We start from the raw sequence: 25648 nt of genomic DNA, 5'->3' as shown, positions 1-25648 counted from the left end.
TCTAGCTCTCAGATTTCCATTATCTTGTGAACGGAGGTTTTTGTGTTGTGTTTATTTCCTAATCTTTGCAAGACTTTGGTTTTATTTTACAAGAACATCTTTTGTGTAGCCTCCTATTATGTAGTCTCCAGGTTGTTGTAAATGATCTGTTTATCTTATTGGACTTTGTAATCTTGGAGCATTCACATCATATACCCAGACTTAGTGCCAAATTGGAACGGTTGCCTCAGATTCTTCTTCTCTGTGAAGCTATAATTTTGTCTGATTCTCTAACAAAGCTTTATTGGGGATATTTTTAGTACTGTATGTCTTCATTTGTCCTTCTAATTTAGAGGGAGTATATAGGAATGGCTAGTGTGACTTTAGCAAAGGCTTGACATTGTGTAAAGGGGATGGGAGTATTGCATGACAGAGGTGTATTTGCACATAGCGGTTGTGTGTGAAACTTGTAGTAGATGCCTATTAAACTGCTCTACTTCGATTCAGGGCTTTTCACCTTTCTTTTACAAGCATTCTTTTGAACTTTTCTTCTGCCCTCTTTCTTTCTTTGTTTTGTGCCTTCTTGTGCCAGGTGATGCTGAGCCCCGCCATGCAGGGGGTCATCCTGGCCATAGCTAAAGCCCGTCAGGCCTTTGATCGAGATGGGTCTGAAGCAGGGCTTATTAAGGTATCTCTGCTTTTTAATTCTAACCCTTAACATACAACTGTTATGGTGTTTATATAGCAATATAAAGCAGGAGAAATTCTAATTACAAATGTCTTTCTACCTTCTCCATCCAATTAATGATCAGGCTGACAGATAATGATTTTTTTCTTGATTTGCATTAATGTAGCTTCATTGAAGCTACTGATTGAACAGTACCAACACTGTGTTCAATTTAAGGGAAATCTGTTTGATCTGTGAAATAGATTTTTTTCTCATACCTTAGCATGTAAGTAATTTGAGAGATGTAGAGTAGATGAGAGAGTGAATGCCACAATGGATAAAAATGTTGGACTTGGGATCAAGAAGATCTGGGTTCAAATGTTATCCTGATTCATGTTAGTTCAGTAACTGGAAAAATTACAAGTGACTTAATCTCTTTTTGCTTCAGGCAACTCTCTAAGATAATATGTAATAGTTAGTTTATGGTCCATTCCAAAATATTCAAAAGACTTCCTACATTAATGCACATTAAAAGTCTTTGGTGTGTTCATGCTTAGGTTGGTAAGGGACACAATTTTTTTATTAGGTATTTTTTTCTTAATAATAATAGCTTTTTATTTTCAAAATACACGCAAAGATAGTTTTCAGCTTCCACTCTTACAAAACCTTGTATTCCAAATTTATCTCCCTTGCTTCCCCTAGGCAGCAAGTAATCGAATATAATTTAAACACGATGGGCACAATTTCTTAAAGGATGTGGGTAAAATTGAAACATAAATAACCTTTTTTTTAAATTTGAGGAACCTCAGTGCTTGCCCCAAAGCATTTTAAATCCAACATTTGCAGTTCAGAGGTCTTTGTGAAAAAGATGAATACTTTTTCATGCTACTTGAGAATTACATTTGCTTTTCTTTATTATGCCCTACCAAATAACTCATACATTTCATACCGAACATTGTCACATTTATGATCATCCATGATTAATCTGTGTTTTACTCATAAGAAACCCTGGATTCATTGGATTCATATTTCTGTGCTCAGATTTGTGGGGGACATTCCACTAAAAGCCTGTCCTGTTTTGACAGGCATTCCATGAAGAATATTCCAGGCTATATCAGCTGGCCAAAGAGACCCCTACACCTCACAATGACCCTCGGCTCCAACATGTCCTTGTATACTTTTTCCAAAATGAGGCTCCAAAACGAGTGGTGGAGCGGACTCTTCTGGAACAGTTTGCAGATAAAAACCTCAGCTATGATGAACGGTGAGAGAATGCACAAGAGCAACATTCCCTTGAGTTGACTTGGTGCTTTTCCTTGTAGTGGTTGAGTAGTTTGTACTTTACTTTCTCATTTCTCTGTGTTTTCTGTCAAAACAGATCAATTAGTATCATGAAGGTGGCTCAAGCCAAACTAAAGGAGATTGGTCCAGATGACATGAATATGGAAGAATACAAGGTAAAGTCTTCCAAGAGTATTTTTAAACCAGAACATTAAATCCTTTAATGGTAACTAAGGCAGACCCAATCTGAATTTGGAAAGGATTCCATTCTCCCTTTAAGTGATCTATTTTTTCTCCATGTAGTTTTCCTAGATAAAATCTTAAAAAGTTTTTATTTAAGAGTGGGAAATAGCAATTCTGGTCCCATCTCTGCTAGTTACTACTGTGTGCCTTTGGACAAGATCATTTTCTCTATGTCTTTGTTCTCTTAATCATAAAGTTAGATGGTTAGACTAGATTTTTTATTTTTTCTAAAATAACTGTACTTTTGTTGACCTATACTTTTTTTAGCCTAAACTTGCTTTTGTGGTTTAGATTTCTGGTAAGGGCCTTCTGATTTGTAAAGTATTAAGCATTAATAAATAAAATCTACTGTGCTTTAAAATAAATTTTTGGTAGAGAAATATTGTTTCACTATAGCTCTTAATTCTGTACCCTAGAGGTAATTCCAACCAACTAAAAAATAAACTTCTCCTGAGATTGACTTGATTTGGCCATTGCTTAGAACCATCCAGTCACATGTTAATATCTTCCTTTGATTAGACTAAAACTGAGAATTTTGTGGATGGCTAGGAATTCTCATAGTCTGACATCTTCCCTACAGCTGAATAGGTTTATGCTAAAATTTAAAAATCCACTCCTATATCTAAGCTTACATGTGCTTGGATCAGTTATTAGAAATGAAGCAAATATAATCTGAAGCTCTGCCACAGATTAGCTTTCTAACATTAGACAAACCACTTAATTTTTATGAGGCTAATTTTATTCATTTATCAAATTGAGGAACTATAGAACTGGACTAGATGATCTCTAGGGTCATTTTCACTGCTAAAATTCCCATTACTAAGGTGAATTGAATCACTTTTCAAGGTGCCAAGAAGCTTTATACTATCTAGTGTTTCTTGTGGCTTGTTCAATGGTCAGTAGTGAGAGGAGCAGGAAATTTTTAAAAAATGATGTTAAATTAAACTTTGTTTTGAATCTGATAATTATTGCCTGAAGAGTTTTTGTTTTGTTTTGTTTTGTTTTTTGCTGTTACCATATTGGAAATTACAGAAGTGATCTCCTGATGATTTAAAATGTTATGTTACTGATACTTATTTCCTTTACAGAAATGGCACGAAGATTACAGTTTGTTTCGCAAAGTATCAGTGTATCTTTTGACGGGCTTGGAGCTCTATCAGAATGGAAAGTATGTTTGCTTTTTAGTTAGCATTCTGGCATGAAATAGGCACTTAACAAATACTTGCTGATTGATTGATGATAGTGAACTTTTGAATCTTCTCCCATGAATGCCATATATAGCAGCTCTGCATCTCTTCTGTATTTCAGGTGATACTGGCACCGTTGGTCTCTTAATTCTGTACTTCAGAAGCAACTTAACATGTCACAAATGCTCTCTCTTCTCAACCCTCACCTAATAGTAGATAAGGCTGGGTACACTTTACCTCACCAACTTATCAGTCTGATTGTGAAACTTCCCAAGCTTTCTTTAGAATAACTGAGAGTAAATCATAAAATGCTATATCTAGATAAGACCTTAAAGTTAAAGCTACTTAGTGATAGAATCAAAACTAGGAACCAGCTTTCTTGACTCCTAGTCTAATGATATTTTCTTTTTCTCCATATTGCTTCCCTTCCTACTATACTCCTCCTCTCTCCCCTTCCAAAAAAACCCAAACCAACTAAAAAACTGGTCATTATATCTGAACTTTTGTAAAGTTTAAGGTTTAGATATGGGGACATTAAGCATTTCAATCATTAGTTCTCCATCATCTTCTAGGTGCCATGAAGCTCTTTCCTACTTGGTGTATGCATACCAGAGTAATGCAGCCCTGCTAATGAAGGGGCCTAGCAGAGGAGTGGAGGAATCAGTGATCGCTTTGTATCGAAGAAAATGCCTTCTGGTTTGTATTATTGTTGATTGTGAGGCTTGTAAGGCTTTGAGATTATTTTTTTTAACTTTACACACTTCTGTTCCATGCAGCCAAAAAAAAAATATTATGAAATAACAATTGTCTTCTTTATAAATTTTAGACTTTCTCAGGAGATTCTACAGAAGAAGCAATTTATTTTTAGGTTTTCGGACTTGTTTTCTATCTCCCCTTGATACCTAAGACAAGATGAGAGCATATTCAATTCATTTTTCTTGACCTCTTTACAACCTTTGACATTGTTCTTCATCATTATCTCCTCCTTGATATTCTGTTCTCTCTGGGGTTTCATGACACTGGTTTCTATCTGTCCTGCTGCTCCCTTTCTAATCTCTTTGACTGTTATCTTTAATCATGCATGGTCCCTCAGAGTGCAGTTCTGCACCCTCTTCTCTTCCTTTGTTCTATTTCACTTACTGATCTTATCAGCTCCCATGGCTTCATTTATCATCTTTATGTACTCTTAGATTCACTTATTTAGCCCTAACTTCTCTACCAACCTCTTCACAACTTCCTGTCTCCAGCTAGATGTCTAAAAGACATCTTAAATTAACATATCCCAAACTGAACCCATCTTTCCCAAAAATTCCTCCCCTTTCTATCAAAGATACACCATTCTGTCATTCACCCAGCTTCACAACCTAGATGTTATCCTTAACTTCTTATTCTTACTTCCCTGTATGCAATTATTTGTCAAGTTCAGTAGTTTCTATTTTCATAGCATTTCTTATACTACTACTATCCAGGTGCAGGACCTTGTCACCTCATGCTTAGACTATTATAGTAGCTTGCGTGATGGCGGGTCTGCTTGCCCAAGCTTTCTTTCCCCCATCCTAATTCATCTAATATTGAGGTGTCAGATTGATCTTCTTAAAGTGTAAGCTTGATCATGTTACTTTATTCAATCAACTCCGGTGATTGCTTTTTACTTCCAACATCAAATATAAAATTATCTTTTTAGTTTCTTAAGTCCTTCTTAACTTGGCTCCTTCCTACCTTTCCAGTCTTCTTATATCTTCCTTTCTTCCATGTTCTCTGTGATCCAGTGACACTGGCCCTCTTGCTTTTCTTCTTATAAGACACTTCCAACACTGAGAGATTTTTGCTTGCTATCCCATACCTGTAATTCATCTCTACCTTCTGGATTCCTTCCTGGGTGCTAATTCCCACCTTGTATAGGAAGCCTTTCCTGATCCCTTTTAATCTTAGTGCCTTTCCTCTGAGTTGATCTCTAATTTATCCTTTCTATATTGTGTGTTCACAGTTATCTGTATGTTGTCTCTGCTATTATGTTGTGACTATTTTGTTTTTTTACCTTCTTTGTATTCCCAATACTTTGAATAATGCTTGGTACATAAGTGACTGATAAATCTTGTTGACATGTTGACAGTTTATTGAAATGACCAAAGATCATTGAAGTGAACAAAAGAATTGCTTCTGGGCTACTTCCTATTTTTAGATGTCTCCCAGTGAAGATAGTGAACATTACTGTATAGAACGAGCTCTCAAAGTGTGATTGTAGGGGTTCCCAAGATCCTTTTGGGGGGTTTTCAAAGTCAAATCTGTTATTATAATAATACTGCTAAAGTGTTTTCATTTCTAATATGGAAAAATATTGATAGATACAATCTATTTAACAAAAGTTCTTTCAAATATTCTCATTAATTTGTAAAAGTATAATGGGTTCCCCTTTGCAGAGGTAGGAGGCAGGCCTGTAAGTTTTGCACATTATACATATTTTCAGACTTTTTGATCAGTTTTGCTGATTTTTTTCTTTTTAAAAAAATACTGTTATATGGGATGGCTTTTGTTGAAAGGGAGAAAAGATTGGTAGTATATGGTGATGTAAAAAACAACATCAGTAAAATTTAAGAAAAAGAAAAATTAATGTAAAGGGGTCTTGAGACCAGAAAATTTGAGAATCTTTGTACTTGAGTGAATTGTAGAGACTTGTTGAAAGCATAAATTAGTCCTGCTGTTTTGCCTATGTCAGCTGGCATAAAAGATGCATCTCCAGTCTAGGCTTTTTATGAGTTCAGCACCTATAGAGCTATATGTCCCTTTTCCCCAATAGGTGCTTGTCATTAAGAGAAATCTAAAAATGGTTGCTAATTGCTTGCTCTCAAATCAGTTGTATTTTCTAGTACCTTGTCAGATTTTTCCTTAACTTGGAGTTCAGCCTTTTTTCTGCTCTTGCCTTGCTAATAAACAAAAGAGAAGGATATTAAAGGGTGAAATCTCTCCATCTATTGAGCTTTCTGGTTTTACTTGAATCTTTGAATCCAGTATAACTATTATTCGAACACTTTGGAGTTTAAATGGAAGTGTTTATTGAACTAGTAGATTTGAGTTTTAAAGTGTTAGTCGTTTTTTTCTGAGCTTTCCAGACAAAGAGGGTATCTTTTCTTTACATGTGCTACATTTGGTGATCTGAGTTCTTAAAGAGGCAGTTAAGACTTAATTCATCATTGATGTTTAACTTCTTGTTTTCTCTTTTAACTGTAGAAACTGAACAGTATGGCAGCTTCTCTATTTGAAACCAATGAGGAGCTCAATGTGACTGAAGGCATTAATGTCATGAATGAGTTGATTATTCCCTGCATTCATCTCATCATAAATAATGATATCTCAAAGGATGACTTGGCTGCTATTGAAATCATGAGGAACCACTGGTGCTCTTACCTTGGACAGGATATTGCTGGTAGGTTATTTTTTAGCTCTTCACCTAATTTCTGGAAACAATTGTGGCTTCCAAAAGTCAGTGAGATGACCTTGTTCACCCTTGGAAAGAACATCAAGTTTATTTTCAAGTATCTTAACTGTAAGTGAACTCTCTTGAAATTTAATAGTCTGTGAATTAAATGCCCCACATATCAACAGTAAAGGATACTAAAACACAATACATCAGCCTGACCCCTGAATTTACAGGTGCCTGTATTCAAACATGTTATCCTGAAGTTAAGAACTTAAATTAGTTTCTGCTGTCATGAGTTCAGGAAGAAAAAATTAGTAAAGGGATTCAACCCTTCCCCTAAATCTTATTTTGGAGTTCTAGAGAGAAGGCAAAAATCTTAGCAGAGCTAGAGGAACACTGGTATATGGGGGGAAAGGTTTCACCCAGTTTGATGCTATTTTAATAAATGTAAAGGGCATTAAATTGACCTCATCAACTATATGGAAATATATTTTTATGAATTATAATGATTTAGGAACTATTTTTCCCATGCATTGATTTTATTCAAATCATACATGATATAACTTTACTTAGGTCCCTAAATGTGAATGGATATACAGTGATACATTCTAATCATTTGAAAGAAGCAGAAAACTGTGTAGCATCTTGATGCTATTAAACTGCAAAATGAAGAATGAGGGATCTGGTCTATAAGATTGTATGTAAAATGTGATTGTTTTTCTGGTGGGCTCAAGAGTGGGGAAGCAATGAGTTCTGGTTCTTTTGTGGTTGGAAAACAAGTTTTTTTCCCTGAGGTTGGCCCAAGATAGTTATTTAATTTCAGAGAATCAGCTGTTCTCTTCCAAAAAAGCAAAAAGCACTTGGAACTTTGACTCTGTGCTTGTGTTATTAGATACCTCACCAACTCTTCAGAGATCTCATAGTAGAGTCACCAGTCTGTTGTCTCTCTATCAGTTACTTTTTTTTTTTTTTGGGCTATTGACTTAACCTTCAATTTTTCCTTTACAGAAAACCTCCAGCTGAGGCTTGGGGAGTTTCTCCCCAGGCTTTTAGACCCTTCTGCAGAAATCATAGTCTTGAAAGAACCTCCAACCATCCGCCCCAACTCCCCCTATGATCTCTGTAGCAGGTTTGCTGCAGTCATGGAGTCAATCCAGGGGGCTTCAGCTGTGACAGTGAAGTAAGCCTCCTACTGCTCATGGCCCAACATGGTCTCTGGTCACCCAGCTGCTGCACAGAATCGTGTTGTCACAGTTTTCACCTCAGGGAGGGAAATAGTTGGACAAGTGAGATTTGGATCCAAACCCAACTGTACTGTGTGTGTAGAGGATTAAAAGCAATATTGCACTTTTTAGGTACAAAGTTTTAAGAACTATTTTACAGCAAGGGGCAGGAACCACTACTTAGGTCACAAATTCTTTCAGGGGACTTTTATGTGCCTCTTGTACCTACAAAAATGCTTGGGCTTGTCTAAGCCACTTGCCACTTTTTTAATGTCCTCCAGGCATAAATATTTTTGACAGCAGAGTAGAAGAGTGATTCAGAGCCTAACTCAGATGAGCAGCTACCAGTTATTTTATCAAATACGCACAGTAGACACCTTTAAAATTCTTAATTGAAAGAGAGAAAAATAAACACATGCCAACATTCTGACAGGAAATGTCAGGATTGGATTGCTGAAGAGCTGTTGACCTCTAGGTGTAGGGTAGCACATGGAGCTACTGTGTATGTCACTGAGACTACCAGAAAGTCATAAAGGGAGGGTTCCTCCTTACTTTTTTCCCTTTATTTTTTTTTTTAATTTTCTGAAATAAATCAGAAAATCTCACACTTGGCTCTGATTGAGTGAAAGAAACAAAAGCATTGACAACTGTCAATTTAAAGCTTGACTACCCACAGTAGTATTTTGATGATAGTTTACCATTTAGAGATTTTCTAGCATCTGGAAATATTTTACTGATATCAATAGTAGGTGTCCAGGGTGGATACAAGCACAAATGAACATTTTTATCTTTTTTTTCTAAAAGAGGGGATTGTGGAAGAAAAAAATTCCTAGTTGACCATTTTTTTAAGTCCCCTGTTTGGGTATTGTGTTTTAACCAAATTGTAAGGATAAATGGCTAAGAGGTGGGAGGGAAGAACACTTGATACAACTATGCAGATTTTATAAATGTGCAATAAAAGCATTTGTTTTACTTTTAGTGTGTAATGTTTCTTTTGCTTTTTTGAACCTAGAATTCATCAGTTCTCAAAATTTGGGTCTCACAATCCCAAAATTATTAAGAATCCCCACCCACCCCCCCAAATGTTTCTGTTTATGTGGGTTACATCTACATATATATATATATATGAAATTAAAACATCTTAGTATGAAAATAATTTTAACCTTTGGACCTCTGAAAAAGATCTCAGGGATACTAAAGGTCTCTGGACCATAGTTTGTTAAGGACCATGCCTAAATGTGAAAGAGCAGGTCAGTTCTCCCAAAGCCCCTATATCTGTGAATCATAACACACTTGAAGGAATTGCAAATTAGCCTTTATTTACGTCGATGTTGTTTGTGAATTGGGAATAAAATAAACCTGAGGCCAGAGGGAAAAGGAGAAGTCAGACAATGCAACTGCCTCTCAGTCTTCTTTTATCATTATCTTCCTCTCACATGAAGGGATCTATTCTGCTGGTCAGAATTAGATCCCCAGTTGTCACTAGCAGGTGACTCCCTTAACAAATACTTCAAGAACCTCTATCATAGATGTTGTCTGGTTTGTTTTCCCCCAAGGACTAAGTAAACATTTATGCTTAACTATATTTCAATTTGCTTTCTCACCTTTTAAAACATCAAGAAAGTTAAGAGGATAAAGAGAGATAGATTTGATGGAAATTCTGGAGCATACAGGAAATGTAAGGTAAAATCAGTTCCTCTGAAGAAAAAAACAACCCTGAATCTCAGCTTTATTTTCTTACCTGATTTTCTCTAATGTGTCCATTTATGACAGCCATCAAAACTGAGTTTTCTAGCAGTGTTTTCCTGCTGGTACCCTAGTAGGCCATTCCCTACATAGACATGGTATTATTTTAAAGCTCATTGTCAAGCAAATTTTTCATAGTAATTGAACATTATCTTACTTTGCCTTTCTTTTTGTTCAATTCATATTGAATCCACTATGTCATCATTTGTTTTCAGCTTAGAAAAGAACAAGGAATTATGTAATGGATCTTTTCCATAAAACAGTGATTTCTTGGCCCACTGTTAGAAGAACTAGAGATGGTCATCTCTTGCAATATTCTTGGTACATCCATAGTAAATATGGAATTTAGTCATTCTCTTGATATCTCATATTTACACACATTCTGCCACCAGAGGGTGTTCTGTTAGTCTCTTTTTCTTAGGTTTTCTGGTAAGGCTGAGACTAGACTCAATTTTTGATTCCAATTGTAGGCCCTTTATATTAACACACAGTTCACTACTTGAGGCAGATTTCTTCCAACCATTTCTTAGCTTAGTAAACATTGTATGAGACTTGACTTTACTAACCAGAGGTTCTTTTTAGGACATAACTGAAATGTTTCCTTATTTCCTTCAGCTTCTTCCTCTTTTGAAAAGTTACCTTTAAACCCAGGGGTGGAGAAATTGAGTGATAGACTTCCTTGTGTCATAAATGTCATGAGTTATATGTACTGTCATTACTTGGCCTGATAACCTTTTGTCACTGCTTAAAGAGACTATGTATAGGTGTGGCCTTTTTTTTTTTTTTTAAAGGAAAGACAAAAAAGCATCCCCACATACCCCCAAAATAAGATTCTTGGGTTGCAGGGTTTTATTCTCTTGACTTCACACAGTTCTTACTTTCTTCTTTTGGTCCTTCTCATTCTCCTGACTTCAAAAACATGTACTCACGCCACATTTAGGAAATTAGCCAGGAATACCTTGGTTACCAGGCCTAGTTACTAAACTTTCCAACTGTAGGTGGCAAAATAATCCCTGAAAGAAAAAAAAAAAACTTTTGAGAGCTCAAATCTCTCTTTATACTCTGATAGGTAACCTTGTTTATATTCCATTCTTACAAGAACCCTGTTGTTGTAGGGTCCTTGTATAAATCCAAGTCTGCTCTTGTGTGTCTTTGTATTAACCTGATAAGTGTCTTGGTTAAGTAAGATTAATCTTTCTCTCCATTTCTTCTTTTGGAAAGACTGACTCTGAACTATATTTAATAAGAGTGATATATTCTGATAGTTTGAGAAGATCAGAGGAAGATGACTTAGTTTTCACATGCTAGTTTTGTAATTTTTTTCCATGTGTGCTCAGGATAAGCTTAATCTCTTTGAGCCTACCTGCTTTGTAGTATTATTATAAGGTTATCAATTTGTAAACTGTAAACCCACTATGTAAATTGGTATAAACGTTGCCTGTTAAGAAAGGGATCAAAAACTGTCAAATGGATAGTTTTTCCAATGTTGAGCCTTTTGGATTCTCAGTGTGGTTCAAATCCCTGTGCAACTTTGGACCCATTTCTTCATATCTGTGGACCTCGGTTTCCTCATCTACAAATTTAGGTAACTAAATGTCTCTAAATTCTTTGGTTTTATGATTCTTGCTGAGTTGAGTATGGAAGGGTCATTAGCATGACATGTAAGGTATTATTTTTTTTTAATCTTGGATTTTTCAAGATGAGATTTGATGGGTAGAGAGAAAAAGCAATCAGTCACCCAGTGAATATTCATTAAACTCCTACCATGTCACACATGGAATACCATGTCACAAGTACAAACAATTAAGCTCTCTAATTGCAAGTGGCTAACATTCTGGTGGTAGAACAAATACATATAAAAATATATACAGATATAAAGTTAAATACAAATATATTCAAAGTATTTGAATGTAAGGTAGTTTGAGAAGGAGATCCGTTATTAGTTGTGAGGCTCAGGAAAGGCTTTGTGCAGAACATAGTATTTGAGGTTCATTTTGAAGGAATAGGGGAACTTGGTAGAGGTAATGAAGGAATATTTTCTAGACATATGAGAGTAGCTCCTATAAAAGGATAAAGATGTTTGTATAAGAGGAACAGCAGGTCCATTTTCGCTGGATTGCTGTGTGCAAGAGGAAGAATTAAGTGTCCAATAAGTTGCAGTTGTACTGTATAAAACTTTAAAAGCTAAGTAGAGGAGTTTCTATGTGCAACAGGAAACCACCAGAATTTGTCATGTGGTTAATTTGTGTTAAAGGAAAATTATTTGGCAGCTAATGAGAGGAAAGACAAATCGAGGACACCATTTAGGAGGCAAGATACAATGAGGTCCTTAACTAAGATCAAAATTACATGACCAGAGAAAAAAGGTTAGCTTTTAAGAGATATTGTAAGATAGAAATGGCAGGATTTGGCCATGTGGAATAATTGGATATGCAGGATAGAAGGAGAGTGGGGAGTGGAGGATAATGCTGAGGTAAGGTTAGAAGTGCCTTAAATATGGATATGTGGAAATTTAAAGAGGGGAGAGTTTAGGGGGAAAGATAGTGCTCCCCTGGAACTCTACTAAATCTGTTCTCTAAATCTCATACCATGCTACCATGACCAGATATGGAGAGAAAATTTTCATCCTCAGTTATTATCTGAGTATCCAGGGTCTAGAATTCTTAGTGAGATGCTTTAGGATTTTATTAAACATCTGTTAAATACATAATGATTAATTGGTGCAGACTTTTTTTAGTAGAGAAAGTCATCGAAATACTTTCCTCATTGTAAACTCCCTAAATGACAGCTTAACCTTTCCAGCAATAAACTGGAGCTGTAGCACCTATTTTCCCTTGATTGTGTGATGTCCTTTTTTAAAGTGAATTAGTTATGAGACTTCTGTGATAAATTCAAATAAAATCCATTAGCTAGTGAGCCTTGAGGGCAGGGACTATCTTTTCCCTCTTTGTGTATCCCAGCACTTAACACTTTGCCTGGCACATAGTGAGCACTCAAAATAAATGCTTTTGGACTTAATTGATTGAAATGTAGACAATCTATGTCAGTGAGGGGCCCAGAATAAAAGAGGTTCAGTGAGGATAACAATTTGAGCAATATAATATAGCAAAGTGAATTCTCTGTAAACCAGAAGGCTACTTCTGTCAGGAAACTTAGTCACATCTAGCATGCTTATGCTGCAAAGTGTTTGATTTATTGTTCCATAGTGCATTGGGGCTGGTGAGGTCTTTAGGTGGGATGGCCTCTAAGTCTATCCAAATAGAGGCAAGCAGATTCAATTTTTGTTTTAGACATCTGAAATGAGAACATTTTTAAAACAAACTCTCCACATGATAAGCATTTATTAAGCACTTGCTACACACCAAACATTGTTCTAGATACTGGAATACAAGTACAATGAATTAAAACAATCCTCATTCTCAACTAGTTTGGGTGTCACACAGTGTCAGGATGTCTTACTTTTTAGATTACAGATTAAATCCAAGACATCAGTGAAGATAAATAGTAAGTTTGGTGTTAAGGAAGTATGGTATTGGGAGTTCTACTCCCAGATCTCCATCTAACTGGCTTTGTGACCTGAAACAACTTCCTCCAACTCTCTGAAACCCTGATGATGGGGTTGGATTAGATTATCGCTGAAGTTCCTTGTATCCCTAATATCCCATGACCTTTTGTAGTTTTGACAGATACTGGTACTAATCCATTCATGTTCAGTTGATGGTACCCATTATGACCCAGGTGAATTAGTGCTCATGGTGGAGTCTACAGTCATGGAATATGGTGTTCTTCTTTTAAATGAGATAAACATGAATTATTTCTGCTACTTCCTCTGTATAATGTCAGAGGCACAATTTGAGAAGCACACTGATTGTGAATTGCAAATAGGAATGTTTTTAAATAGAAGTGGATGGGGCAGCTAGTTGGTGCAGTGGATGGAGCACCAGCATTGAGGTCAGGAGGACCTGAGTTCAAATCTGGCCTCAGACATTTAGTACTTCCTAGCTCTGTGACCCTGGGCAAGTCACCAAACCCCAATTGCCTCAGACCAAAAAAAAAAAAAAAAAAAGAAAAGAAAGGAAAGGAAAAAAAGAAATAGAAGTGGATAGCCATAGACTGAAAAGTTAGTTGACTTGAAAAAAATAAATTTAGCCCTAAATTGCATCCACACTCTTAAGTTGCATCCAAATCAACTTTCAGCTCATTTTTTATTTACATTTCTGACCAACTCTTTCCATCTTCCAATTTATATCATATTTGCCATTTAACTATTTTAGAGGGAAGCCATAGAGATTGGGATCCAGTTGGAAGGATAGGATATATCCTCAATCCCTTGGCCCTTGTGCTACCACTGATCCTTTGCCACTTCTCTTGATCTGACTGCAACTATAGGGTTAATTTGTCTTATATCAGGCTCCAAGTCTGTAGCAAACTTTATCCCCACCACCAAAGTCACTTTAGAATGGTCTTTAAGCTAATTCATCTACTTCCTTCATCTGCAGAATGTTCCAGTGCATTGTTGCTAAAGACAAGATGGCAACTAGGGAGAGTCCTAATAATCAACTATTTTGCAGGCAGTTCTGATGCCCGTATCACATAGAACCCACTTATTCCAGATGCAGCTCTGGTGCTGCTTGGGCTATTCTGAGGTGGTACACAAGGATTCTCAGTCCATGTGTTAGCTTCAGGATGTAAGTAAGCATCAGAAAGATTGGATGAGTAACTTGGTCATTTCCATTTAGGCTTTAGTAAAGTTACTAAGAAGGAATTCATTTGGAATGGGAAAAGAGACAGGTATTCATGCTTGAAAATGGATCATCTCTTGGCATGCCTTAGGTCAGACAAGTTTTGAAATAAATCCCAGTAGACTGGTTCTAAAATAATAACAAAGTTCTCACCTTTATGAAGCCTTTGAAGCCAAAAAGATTGGGCTAGGCACTTTTTCTGAATTTTCATATATGAAAGAGAGAAAAATAGTAGAGGAAATATCTAATAGGAACATAAGGGAAATGGCATTCCTTCCTCCCAAATGCCATCTTTTGAGGTCTTTTAAATGTCAGCTCATTCTACAGAAAAAGGAAATCAATAGGAATTACCTAATACTTGATAGCAAACCAGAAACTGAACTGTTTGGAGAACCCCCAGATTTCCCAGCTGTTACATTAATACTTCTAAGACCATCCCAGGAGTTTACCCATTAAAGGCAGCCAGTCTCTAATGCTCCCTAAGTCCTAGTCCTTGTCCAAGGTGTGTAGTATTCTCATCAACTGTAGCTCACCCCTCTTTTAAGTAGTTACCACTGTCATATGGTATATATAAATCTGCTGGGGATATTGAACATGCAGTTAGGGATATTTTATTGCTCCCAACTCTGTTTACCACAGCAGGAGTGAGATTTGAACACAATTTGTATTCTTGATTTTAAATCCTAGTACATCTCACCACAGCTTAAGATCAAATAGCAAATTTAGCCATAGCAGACATGCACCAAATAACCTCTGACTATAATTTTATATGCAGCTTCTATACTGAACTTCCTTTCTCAACTTACTTCCTTATTCAAGTCATCCAAATATCTTAACAGTTTAACTTTACCATAACAAATCAGCATCATTTTGGGGAGGGGCATTATTTTTTATGGGTGATATGGGCATTCTTTCATCTTATGAATTCTACTAAAGGCTGATAGCATCATCTTTCACTGGCAGAACCATGGTTAAGCACATTCCCCTTGTCCCAAGACTGATCCCAACCATATATTCAAAAATGGTAAATCACAGAATGCAGAATCAACCCCCAAATACTTCAGAATGTTCCCACTTGACAGCATGAGCACCTTATTAAATTTTGCTGAAACAGCAAAATGTACAGTAGGACACTGTATAGGTTGCCTTTGGTACGGTCAAAAGTTGGTGTCCTTTTTTACCTTGCAATGGATGCAAAAACCAGGAGGTTATTAGAGCTTTCTTGCTGACATCTTGCAGCTATCCAAGTTAATGTCTGTCCAATGTAGTGTTCTAGTTGAACTTCAAGACTGCAATTGCTACTCAGCAGTGGAGGCCTAGTGAGTGGAGAATATAACTTTCAAATTGTCTTTTTTAATTCCTTTATCCACAGACTTCATTCCTGAAAACTGTAGGACAGTGCTGCCCATTCAGTTTGTGATTTCTTTGGGAGTTGATAAATGGTAGCCCAAGGATTGTCCATACTAAAAATTCTGTAAGAGCTCACTAAGTAACAAATAATTGCCCAATTGTGTTCATGACAAAAAATGTAAGAATATTTGAAGCATTACTATTTTGTTTCTGCAACTGTTTGACACTGACATGATTGTGCACTATGATTTTGGTGTTCACGTAGCAGTTACTTTCAAATGCAACATTTCCAAACCAAAGCAATGGTTCATCATTCTAGGGCAAACTAATTCCCAATGGATGATCAGACATATGTGCATACCCTCACTTGCAATTTATGTACTGCATCAGAGTTGCTCCCTCATTCCTCTGTTATCCTATAATTGTATCTCATCAGTTGATTAATCACATGATCAAGATATTACTAATGTTTGCATTCGCTCAATGCAAATGCCAAACTATTTGAAAACTATGATCATTGGGCATGCATAATAGAAGCTATTTTACAATAATCATAGGCCATTACAAATGTTCTGCAAAAATAACCCTTATATCACCTCTCATTGCAGTATTAAGGCTATTTTCTTTTTTAAATGTACCCTCTGATTATGCTATGATTAAGTCTGATGGATTTTCAAATGAACTGGCTTGCAGTATCGGTCCATTGTTCAGTAGAATTTCTATGAAAGTGTAGCTGGTGTGCCAGTGGTAAAAAAGAAGAAAGTCAAATCTGAATAGATACTTTCCTTTCAAAAGTAAGTTTACATGTAAACTAATAAATTAAAAATTAAGCAATATACAATTAAGCCTTAATTAAAATATATCATTTAACATAGTGCTTGTTTGCCTATAGAAAAGAAAGCATTTTCTTTTGTAATTAGCTATTCATCTTTGTTAATTGGTTAGGTAACTAAAAATTTAAAATAATGTGTTTGCAAAATTCTTCATTTTCTTCTACATATTTGTGAGTAAACATTTTCACTTTATTGTTTTAAATCAAATTACTACATAAGCTACATGCAGAACCAGATTTAAGAGTGTATCCATGATTAAATCAAATACTGCAAACCTTTGTTCAAGTTTTTATATATGATTATATTGTTAAGTTATCTTGCAAATTATAATTTATTTCATTAGAAAATTTCTTTATATTCAACAAAATTTATAAAATATGAAATATTGTAACCAATAGTATGCATTTGAGGTTTTGATATATTCCTTAAATTTTTACAGAGTATTCTCCACAAAATATTCAATTATTTCATAATTAGTTTCATATTTCTTAAGAGTTTTTATAAATGTAAATATAAAATTTCATACTTCTGACAATTATGAGTAAAATTTAATTTGGAATTTTTTGAATATGTTATCATTGTAGTTATTGTTAATAAATGAAAAAGATTATGAGCAGCATATTAAGTTGCCATGGAAGCAGAAAAGGAAAATGATGAATTCTAGAAGGAATGTAGAAAAATAGGTACATTAATGGGCTATTGGTGGGGTTATAAATTGATCCAACTATTCTGGAGAACAATTTTGAACTATGCCTAAAGGTCTATAAAGTAGTGCATACATACCCTTTGACCCAGCAATATGTCTGGGTCAAGGAAACCACAGAGGTCAAAGAAAAAAGGAGAAAGACTCATAAGTACAAACATATTCATAGAAACTCTTTTTGTGGGGGCAAAAATTTGGAAATTGAGGAATTGCCCATCATTTGAAGAATAGCTGAACAAGTTGTGATATATAATAATGATAGAATACTATTATGCTGTTAGAAATGATAAAGGAGATAATTTCAGAAAAATCTGGAAAGATAATTTATATGAGCTGATATAAAGTGAAGTGACCTAGCACCAGAAGAAAATTGTTCAAAGTAACAGCAATATTGTATGATGATTAGCTATGAAAGTCTTAGCTACTCTGATCCGTGCAATGATTCATGAAAATTCCAAAGGACTCATGATGAAAAATGCTATCCACCTTCAGAGAAAGAACTGATGAACTTAAGTGCAAATTGAAGCAAAATTTTTTGACTTTATTTTTCTTGTTCACCTCTCATCCTCAACATGGCTAATGTAGAAATATGTTTTATATGACATGTATATTGAGTATCATATTTCTTGCTTTCTTAATGGGGAATTCTGGTGTGAAGGTTGGGAGAGAATTTGGTCCTGAAAATAAAAATAAATGTTTTTAAAAGAGCAGTGATAGAGGATGCAGGGGGTTCACAATACATTTTATTTTGGTGTTGAAAATGGATTCAAAGAACAAAAAATGTCAGGAGCCAGTGGTCTAGGGTATTCCTTTAGACAAATAATATAAAAATCATTATTTTTACTAATTAAAGATATTTAGTATACTTTATACTATAGAATAGCTTTCTATTTGTGATTCCCACTGGGACTATATAACCAGATGCAAACTTCAAGCTTACTTTAGTCTGCACATTCAAAGAACTTGGTTCTAAGATTTTGTATTTTCAGTAGAAAGTTGTGATGGTGGGTAAGGAAGCCTCAAACCCTGTAACCTTGAAGGATCATAGGTCTGGGGCTAAAAGGCATCTCTGAAGCCATCAACACCTCTCTCTCTTAAGAAGGTCTGGATAGATTGTGACCATAGGCACTGACAGGGATGTGTTGGAGTCAGCCCACACCATTGCAAGCTTTTCTGTGTGAGCAGTCACACTTTGGAAACCAGCAAATGTTGACTTAAGAAAATGATGGAGAAAATCTTAATTTAGATTAAACTTTAAAGTATGTCTTCAGGACAACTAGATGGCACAGTGGAAGCACCAGGCCAGTTCTCAGGAAGACTGCTCTTCCTGAGTTCTGGTCTTAGACCTTTACTAGCTGTATGACCCTGAGCAAGTCACTTCACCCTGTTTGCCTTTGTTTCTTCATCTGTAAAGTGAGCTGGAGAAGAAAATGGCTAATCACTTCAGTCTCTTTGCCATGAAAACCCCAAATGGGTCACAAATAGTTGAACATGACTGAAAAACAACTGAACAATAAAAAAACCCCAAAATGTCTGATGTTTTTTGAAGAGCTGATGAATGATTAAGTATTTCCCCTTCAAATGCTCATATGACAATACAAAACTGACTACTGGGCTTATACCCCAGAGAGATACTAAAGAAGGGAAAGGGACCTGTATGTGCCAAAATGTTTGTGGCAGCCCTGTTTGTAGTGGCTAGAAGCTGGAAACTGAATGGATGCCCATCAATTGGAGAATGGTTGGGTAAATTGTGGTATATGAATGTTATGGAATATTATTGTTCTGGAAGAAATGACCAGCAGGATGAATACAGAGAGGCTTGGAGAGACTTACATGAACTGATGCTAAGTGAAATGAGCAGAACCAGGAGATCATTATATACCTCAACAATGATACTGTATGAAGATGTATTCTGATGGAAGTGTATTTCTTTGACAAAGAGACCTAACTCAGTTTCAATTGATTAGTGATGGACAGAAGCAGCTACACTCAAAGAAAGAACACTGGGAAATGAATGTAAACTGTTTGCATTTTTGTTTTTCTTCCCGGGTTATTTTTACCTTCTGAATCCAATTCTCCCTGTGCAACAACAGAACTGTTCGGTTCTGCAAACATATATTGTATCTAGGATATACTGCAACATATTTAACATATATAGGACTGCTTGCATCTGGGGGAGGGGGTGGAGGGAGAGAGGGGAAAAATTAGAACAGAAGTGAGTGCAAGGGATAATGTTGTAAAAAATTACCCTGGCATGGGTTCTGTCAATAAAAAGTTATTAAAAAAAAAAACAGAAAGAGAGAAAAATAAAGGGAAAAAAACTGGAGAAGATGGAGATGTAGAGGAAAAAGAGCTGGAAAGAATTCACAGCATCTCAGATTGGTTTTTTATCCAGTTTTGTATTTTAAGTCCAGGGAAAGACTAGGAGAACTCAGTATGAGCCAAAAGTATGAAGCAGCCAAAAAAAAAAAAAAAAAAACCTAATGGAGTCTTTATATTGATAGAAATCCAGAGTAAGAGATGATATTACCTCTGATTTAAATTGCCCTAAAAACTGAAGCCCAGTTTGGGACTTTGGCTTTGGACAAACTTTGACAAATGAGAGTATATCAAGACGAAGATGAGTGGGATGATGAGGAGACTGGAAATCATGCTCCACAATGATTGGTTAAAGGTTTTGGAGATGTTTAATCTTAATCAACAAACAGTGCCTACTATGTGCTAGGTACTATGTTAAGTGTTGATACAAAGAAAAGTAAAGTCATATTGAACTCACAGTCTAATGAGAGAGACAACATATAAACAGCTATGTACAAATAAAATATTTTACAAGATAAATTGAAGGTAGTCTCAAAGGAAAAGTATAAAAATTATAAAAAAGCATAAAATAAATACACAAATTAATAAAAATTATAAAAAGGCATAAAAAATTAAAGAGTTGGGAAAAAGTTCTTACAGCAGTTGAGATTTTAAGAGCACCAAAGAACAAAGGAAGTAGATATGAGGAGAAAGTTCCATGCATGTGGATGGACAGTAAAAACTAGATTTGAGAGAGAGAATCTTGTGAGAGGAGCAGCAAGGAGGCCAGTGTCCCTTGGAACCTACATGGAACAAAAGAAGGTGTAAGAATATGAAACGGCAGGAATGAACCAGGTTATGAGGAATTTAAAAGCCAAACAGGATTTTCTATTTCATCCCGGTGGTATTAAGGGGCTACTGACTTTTATTGAATGGGGAAAGTGGTGTTACATAGTCAAACCTAAGACAGCTAAAAGGAAGATGGCCTGAAGTGAGGAAAGAAGAGACAGGCAGATAAACCAATTGGCTGTTGCAGAGTGCAGACCTGAAATGATTAAAGCTTATACCACTCAGTGCTGGAGGAGAAAAGGAGGCTTATAGAAAAGGTGTTAGGAAGTTAGAAACTTATAGGACTGGACAACTGATTAGATATAGGGAGTGAGAGTGAAGAACTGAGGATATATATATTGTGAATTTGAGAAACTGAAAGAATGGTGGCATCCTCAAACAGTAATAGAAAAGTTAGGAAGAAGGGAGGGTTTGGGGATAAAGATAAGGAATTCACTTTTGTATATACTGAGTTTTAAGATGCCTCCAGAGCATTTAATTCCAGGTACCTGATAGAAATTTGGAGACTTGATCCTGAAGAACAAGAAACAGGTTAGGGCTGGACACATATATTTGTGTCATCTGCAGAGAGATGATAATTGAATCCATGGCAGCTTAATGAGGTTTCCAAGTATAGAAAGAGAAGACAATATAGCCCAGGAAAGAGATCTTTGGGATACTCAAGCTCAGCAAGTTTGACCTAAATAAAAATCCTGTAAAAGAAATGGAGAAGGAACAGACTAGTAGCAGAGTGGGAAGCAGAGAACAAAGTGAATTCCTGCAGAAGATCAATCTGAGAAGTTACCAAAATGAGTACCAAGAAAAAAATCATTAGATCCATCATTTAAGACATTATTGATAACTTTGGAGAAATGTTTCAGTTGAATGTTGAGGTCTGAGATCTACTGTCGTGAGTCTTGAGGATTTTAGCCACAAAAAGCCCTCTACCTGCTCAGTACTCCATATACCAGGCTTTTCTGAATCCTCTTCAACATCTAACTGTTTCTATCCCATGTCCTATTATTAGAAAGTTCTAATCTTGATTCTTTAGAGCCACACCATTGGCATAATGTAAATTATGATAGGACCTTTTTGGATGTGATGCTTTTCCATATAGAAGTCATTCTATGTGGAGATTTCAAGCATCCAAGAAGGTCTTTTGCCCTCTGCCCACCCATAGGACCAGCTCTAAAGACATAATTAAAATATCTTGTCAGTAGGCAGCTAAGTTATGCATTAGGTAGAATGTTGAACCTAGAGTCTGGAAAACCTGCGGAGTCCAAAACTGACCTCAGATACTTCATAGCTCTATGATTCTGGATATGTCACTTAACCTTTGCCTGATTGAGTTTCCTCAATTATGAAATGGAGATAGTAATAGTACCGGTCTCCTAGTGTTATTGTGAAGGTCAAATAAGATAATATTTTAAAAGTGTATAGCATAGTGTCTGGCACATAGTAGGTATTTCATAAATGTTTATTGTCTTCCTTCCTTGTTTCTTTGTTCCCTCTCTCTTTCCCTTCCTTCTTTGTTCCTTCTCTCCATTCCCCCATCTCTCTCTCTCTCTCTCTCTCTCTCTCTCTCTCTCTCTCTCTCTCTCTCTTTCTCTCTCTCTCCTCTCTTTTTCTTTTTTCTTTCTTTGTCTTCCCTTCCTCCTTACCTTCTTCCTTCCCTTCCTTTTTTCCTTCCCTCCCTCCTTCTTTCCTTTTTTTCCTCCCTCCCTCCCTCCTTCCTTCCTTCCTTCCTTGCTTCCTTCAGAACGCTGGAACTTTGAGAAGGTGTATTTGAATATAAAGGCAGCAGAGTACTTAAGATTAATTACCTACTCAATGTGAGACAATGGTTCTATATGATATGGTGATGTGATGGCTCTCCTCAGGATTGTCATTTGCTGAATATGGTGTAATAAGGTTATGGAGGCAAGGATTGGAGGGCAGAGAGAGAGGATCAGACTCTCTGCAGCAGCATGAAGAGAAGACTTTGGGCTCCTGAGTCCAGGATTCATCTTTGATAAGTCCTGTGACAGCTTGCCTGCCTCCTTCACTTCTCCTTCTAAAGACCAAGGACTTTGACTGATCCTAAGGCCTTCCAGAGAGCTCAGACATTATACTTTCTTTCCTGCCTGCTTGTTAATCAGAAGATATTTTCAAAATTCACATCTAATTCTGATTTAGGATCATGGATTCCCAATATATAGTTAGAAGGGATTCTAGTAGTCACAAGATCATAGCATTAGAGCTAGAAAAGTTGTCCTGTCCAAGTACCTCATTTTACTTCAGTACCTACACAGATTTTAAATGACTTGCCCAAGTTCACCCAGATAAATTCATGCCCAAGCAGGGATTCCAGGATCCAGAACAGACATTCTTTCCACCATATCAGTTTCTTTAAGTCTTTGATTCTGTTTCTATAATGTACTCCTTCTGTTCTTATGATTAATATCATTTTCTTATAGCACCTAAGATAGCACTTGATGTTGAATTGAAATATGTCTTGTTTTTTAACCTTTTTTCTTTTGTGACATTACTACACTCATATTCTCCAATTTTCACACATACAAAAATAGTAGTCCCTTTGCCACAAAAGAAGAAACTTTAATCATAAAGTATTTTGCTCCAAATTCCCAACAGCAAAGACAGAGTTAATTTTAAAGGCCCAAAGAGCTGTTCCCTTGTCACTTCTCTCTATCTTTTCAATTGTAGGTGAATTCGAAACAGCATCAATTGCATCTGAGATCCTAAATCTCTTTACTCTAAAGTCATGCAGTGCCCTGGAGTAGAGTAGCTCATCCTTTTTTCAGGAAAGGATTCATTTTGGAAATGCTTGCTCTGTTTTTTCTCCCTTGTGTTCCCTGTGATGTTCAACATAAGGAAAACAGAATGTTTGCTTAACAAGTTTCTGGTATTCACTTCTCTTTACTGAGATTAAGCTATGATTTTATGTTTGTAACAGAACACATCTCAGCTGCTGGGAGTGGGGTTGAGGGCGGTGATGCTGCAAACATGAGATTAGGATGAGGTCTGAAAGGCCCACAGCAGGACCAGGTGAACTCCTGGATAACAAAGACCCTGTTTAGGACCCAACATTAATCACTGGATTTTTCCAAAGGTCATTTTCTTTTGCTGCTGCTTATAAGCGCTTATTTTCCCTTAGTTTGCAGCTGTACGTAATCCATCCTGCTGTATTTCTCTAATCCCAGAAATCTCTTAAGAGATGGTTGCCAGGTAGAGGTTAATTTCAGATCCTGAGGACTTAGATTTTATCTGCTTCCTAGAGTTCCCAGTGAAGCTGGATGCAGCTGCCTTTTCTTTCTCCATTGAGGATGTAGAGAAATTAGTGGTGGGGGCATGTCCTGTCAGAGCCAGTAGTTAGGACATTAATTCCCCAATCCCTGCAGAGCATTGATTTTTTTTTTTAAATGAAGGGTCTCATCACAGATATAGGGGGTTGTTTATTCAGTGAAAGACATGTTCTATAATAGGATGTTGTAGCCCCCAGGTTTGGAGATGATCACCAAAACAAGTTATGCTACTTAGGAACAGATGGTCCCCTCTATGGGACAGCTCTCCTATGTCCACATTGCATCTGCCTGCTTAGTACAGGCCTTATTGGGAAATCATTCACATAGTTTAGGAAGCCCCCAGGTCGCCTTACGGGCAAGGTTGACACAATCTCAGCTGGTTTCATAAGCCCAGCTGTATCATCAAAATGTAACGTAAGATTTTTCTTCTTAAATATCAAAGCAGCAAAGTCATGCATTCGTTTCTTCAAATTGTATATGTTTAGGTCAAGATTTAAAGCTAGAAGGAATATAAAAATTCTTCTAACCCAACATTTTCATTTTACCTGGGAGAAACTGAGACCCAAACAAATTGAAAGATTTACCCAAAATCACACAGGTAATAAAAAAAGAAGGCAGAGCTGGGATTTGACTCAGGTCTTTAAGCAAATCTGACTGCAAACCCAGCATACTTCCCCACTATTATATTGCCTCATGTCCAATTTGAGGGAGAGGGGGAAGTTTTTCACTGGGGCAATATGTCACTTCCAGATACCCGAAGAGTTCATTAATCCTTAGTAAATGGGGAAAACACATGAACGTTATCATATTACATATATTATTTACATATTTATATGATGTTCACTATCATTTCATTATATATTGTATTATATATTACATTTATGTTGTTAAGAATGTTCTTATTGTATGACTGTGTAGTAGACTATGTGACATTTATTATTGTTACATTTTTAATAAAAATATACCTAATAGAAGAACATTTATCTTTTCCCATTTATATCCCTTATGTTCTGGACCCTTTTAACACCATCACCAGCACCAGTCCCATTAGCACTGTCACCACTACCAGAAGCAAGGTAAAACCAGCCAAGATTAATGAATTGGTATGGATAAGAAAGCATTTTAATTCTCCTTGTGCTCCCTAATTAAGATCCAACCCTAGATTACCAGGTCTCTGTGTCTTGGAGGTGGGTGGAAGAACCTCTCTGGCATCTCAGCTGGACTCCCTGTTGGAAGGGTTACCAGAGAGCCATTAGGAGGCAAAGGTGGTTCATCGTTTGCCAGCCAGGTCGAGCAGATCAAGAGCAATCCACTAACAGCTAGAAAAACTCCCGCAAACCAGCCCAGGAAGAGGGCTTCTCCAAACTCCCACCGGGGCACAATCTCAGGAACGTGTTCATCCCAGAAATCCTGGACGGTGCTATAGGCCACCCAAGAAACAGGGAAAAGAGTCGAAGCTGCAGCCACCTCCACCAGCACCCCTGCGAGGAATCGTAGCCATTTCTTCAATCCCCAGCTGACCCCCTGGAGCTGGAAGCAATCAGAACCGAGGCTAGAGAAGAGAAACCCCAAAAAGCCCAGCCCGTTGGAGGCCAACATGAGGATCCTGGATGCTCGGAACTCCTGGGGCAGAGCCAAGAAAGACTCAAAAGTCTTGCATACTACAGCCCCTTCCTCTTGGATCACACAGACCCCCCAAAGCCCCATGCTCCAGCTCTCCATTTCGTTCAGTTCCAAGCTGAGATTCTTCCACAGAGGAACAGCTGTGGTAACACAAGAGCAGATCCATCCAAGGAGAGAGAGAAGCAGTGCCCCTAGTTGTATTTTTCCATTAAAATTCCAGGCCAT

At 36.7% G+C, this 25648-nt stretch overlaps 2 protein-coding genes across 7 annotated transcripts in view; one reads left to right on the top strand and one right to left on the bottom strand.

The window, feature by feature from the left end:
* The window catches only part of USP28 (ubiquitin specific peptidase 28), a 73103-nt gene extending 64133 nt beyond the window's left edge, over positions 1-8970 (top strand). For 3 of the 6 annotated variants that reach the window (XM_051987001.1, XM_051986997.1, XM_051986998.1), the window contains exons 20-26: positions 572-667; positions 1732-1910; positions 2025-2103; positions 3259-3338; positions 3930-4053; positions 6586-6781; positions 7784-8970. In XM_051987001.1, the coding sequence (XP_051842961.1) occupies positions 572-667; positions 1732-1910; positions 2025-2103; positions 3259-3338; positions 3930-4053; positions 6586-6781; positions 7784-7959 (930 nt within the window). In that variant the 3' untranslated portion in view covers positions 7960-8970. Of the gene's footprint in view, positions 1-571; positions 668-1731; positions 1911-2024; positions 2104-3258; positions 3339-3929; positions 4054-6585; positions 6782-7783 lie in introns of those variants that run through there. The other 3 variants (XM_051987000.1, XM_051986999.1, XM_051987002.1) reach the window with 2 other exon arrangements.
* A 15853-nt stretch (positions 8971-24823) lies between these two features.
* CLDN25 (claudin 25) lies at positions 24824-25648 on the bottom strand. Its single transcript, XM_051991294.1, has one exon. It carries the CDS (start codon positions 25646-25648, stop codon positions 24959-24961), a length of 690 nt encoding a protein of 229 aa, XP_051847254.1. The 3' UTR covers positions 24824-24958.

This window comes from Antechinus flavipes, chromosome 3, assembly GCF_016432865.1.
Source record: "Antechinus flavipes isolate AdamAnt ecotype Samford, QLD, Australia chromosome 3, AdamAnt_v2, whole genome shotgun sequence".
Lineage (NCBI taxonomy): Eukaryota > Metazoa > Chordata > Mammalia > Dasyuromorphia > Dasyuridae > Antechinus > Antechinus flavipes.
Note: the sequence above shows the minus strand (reverse complement) of the source record. Positions and strands in the feature narration are given on the sequence as shown.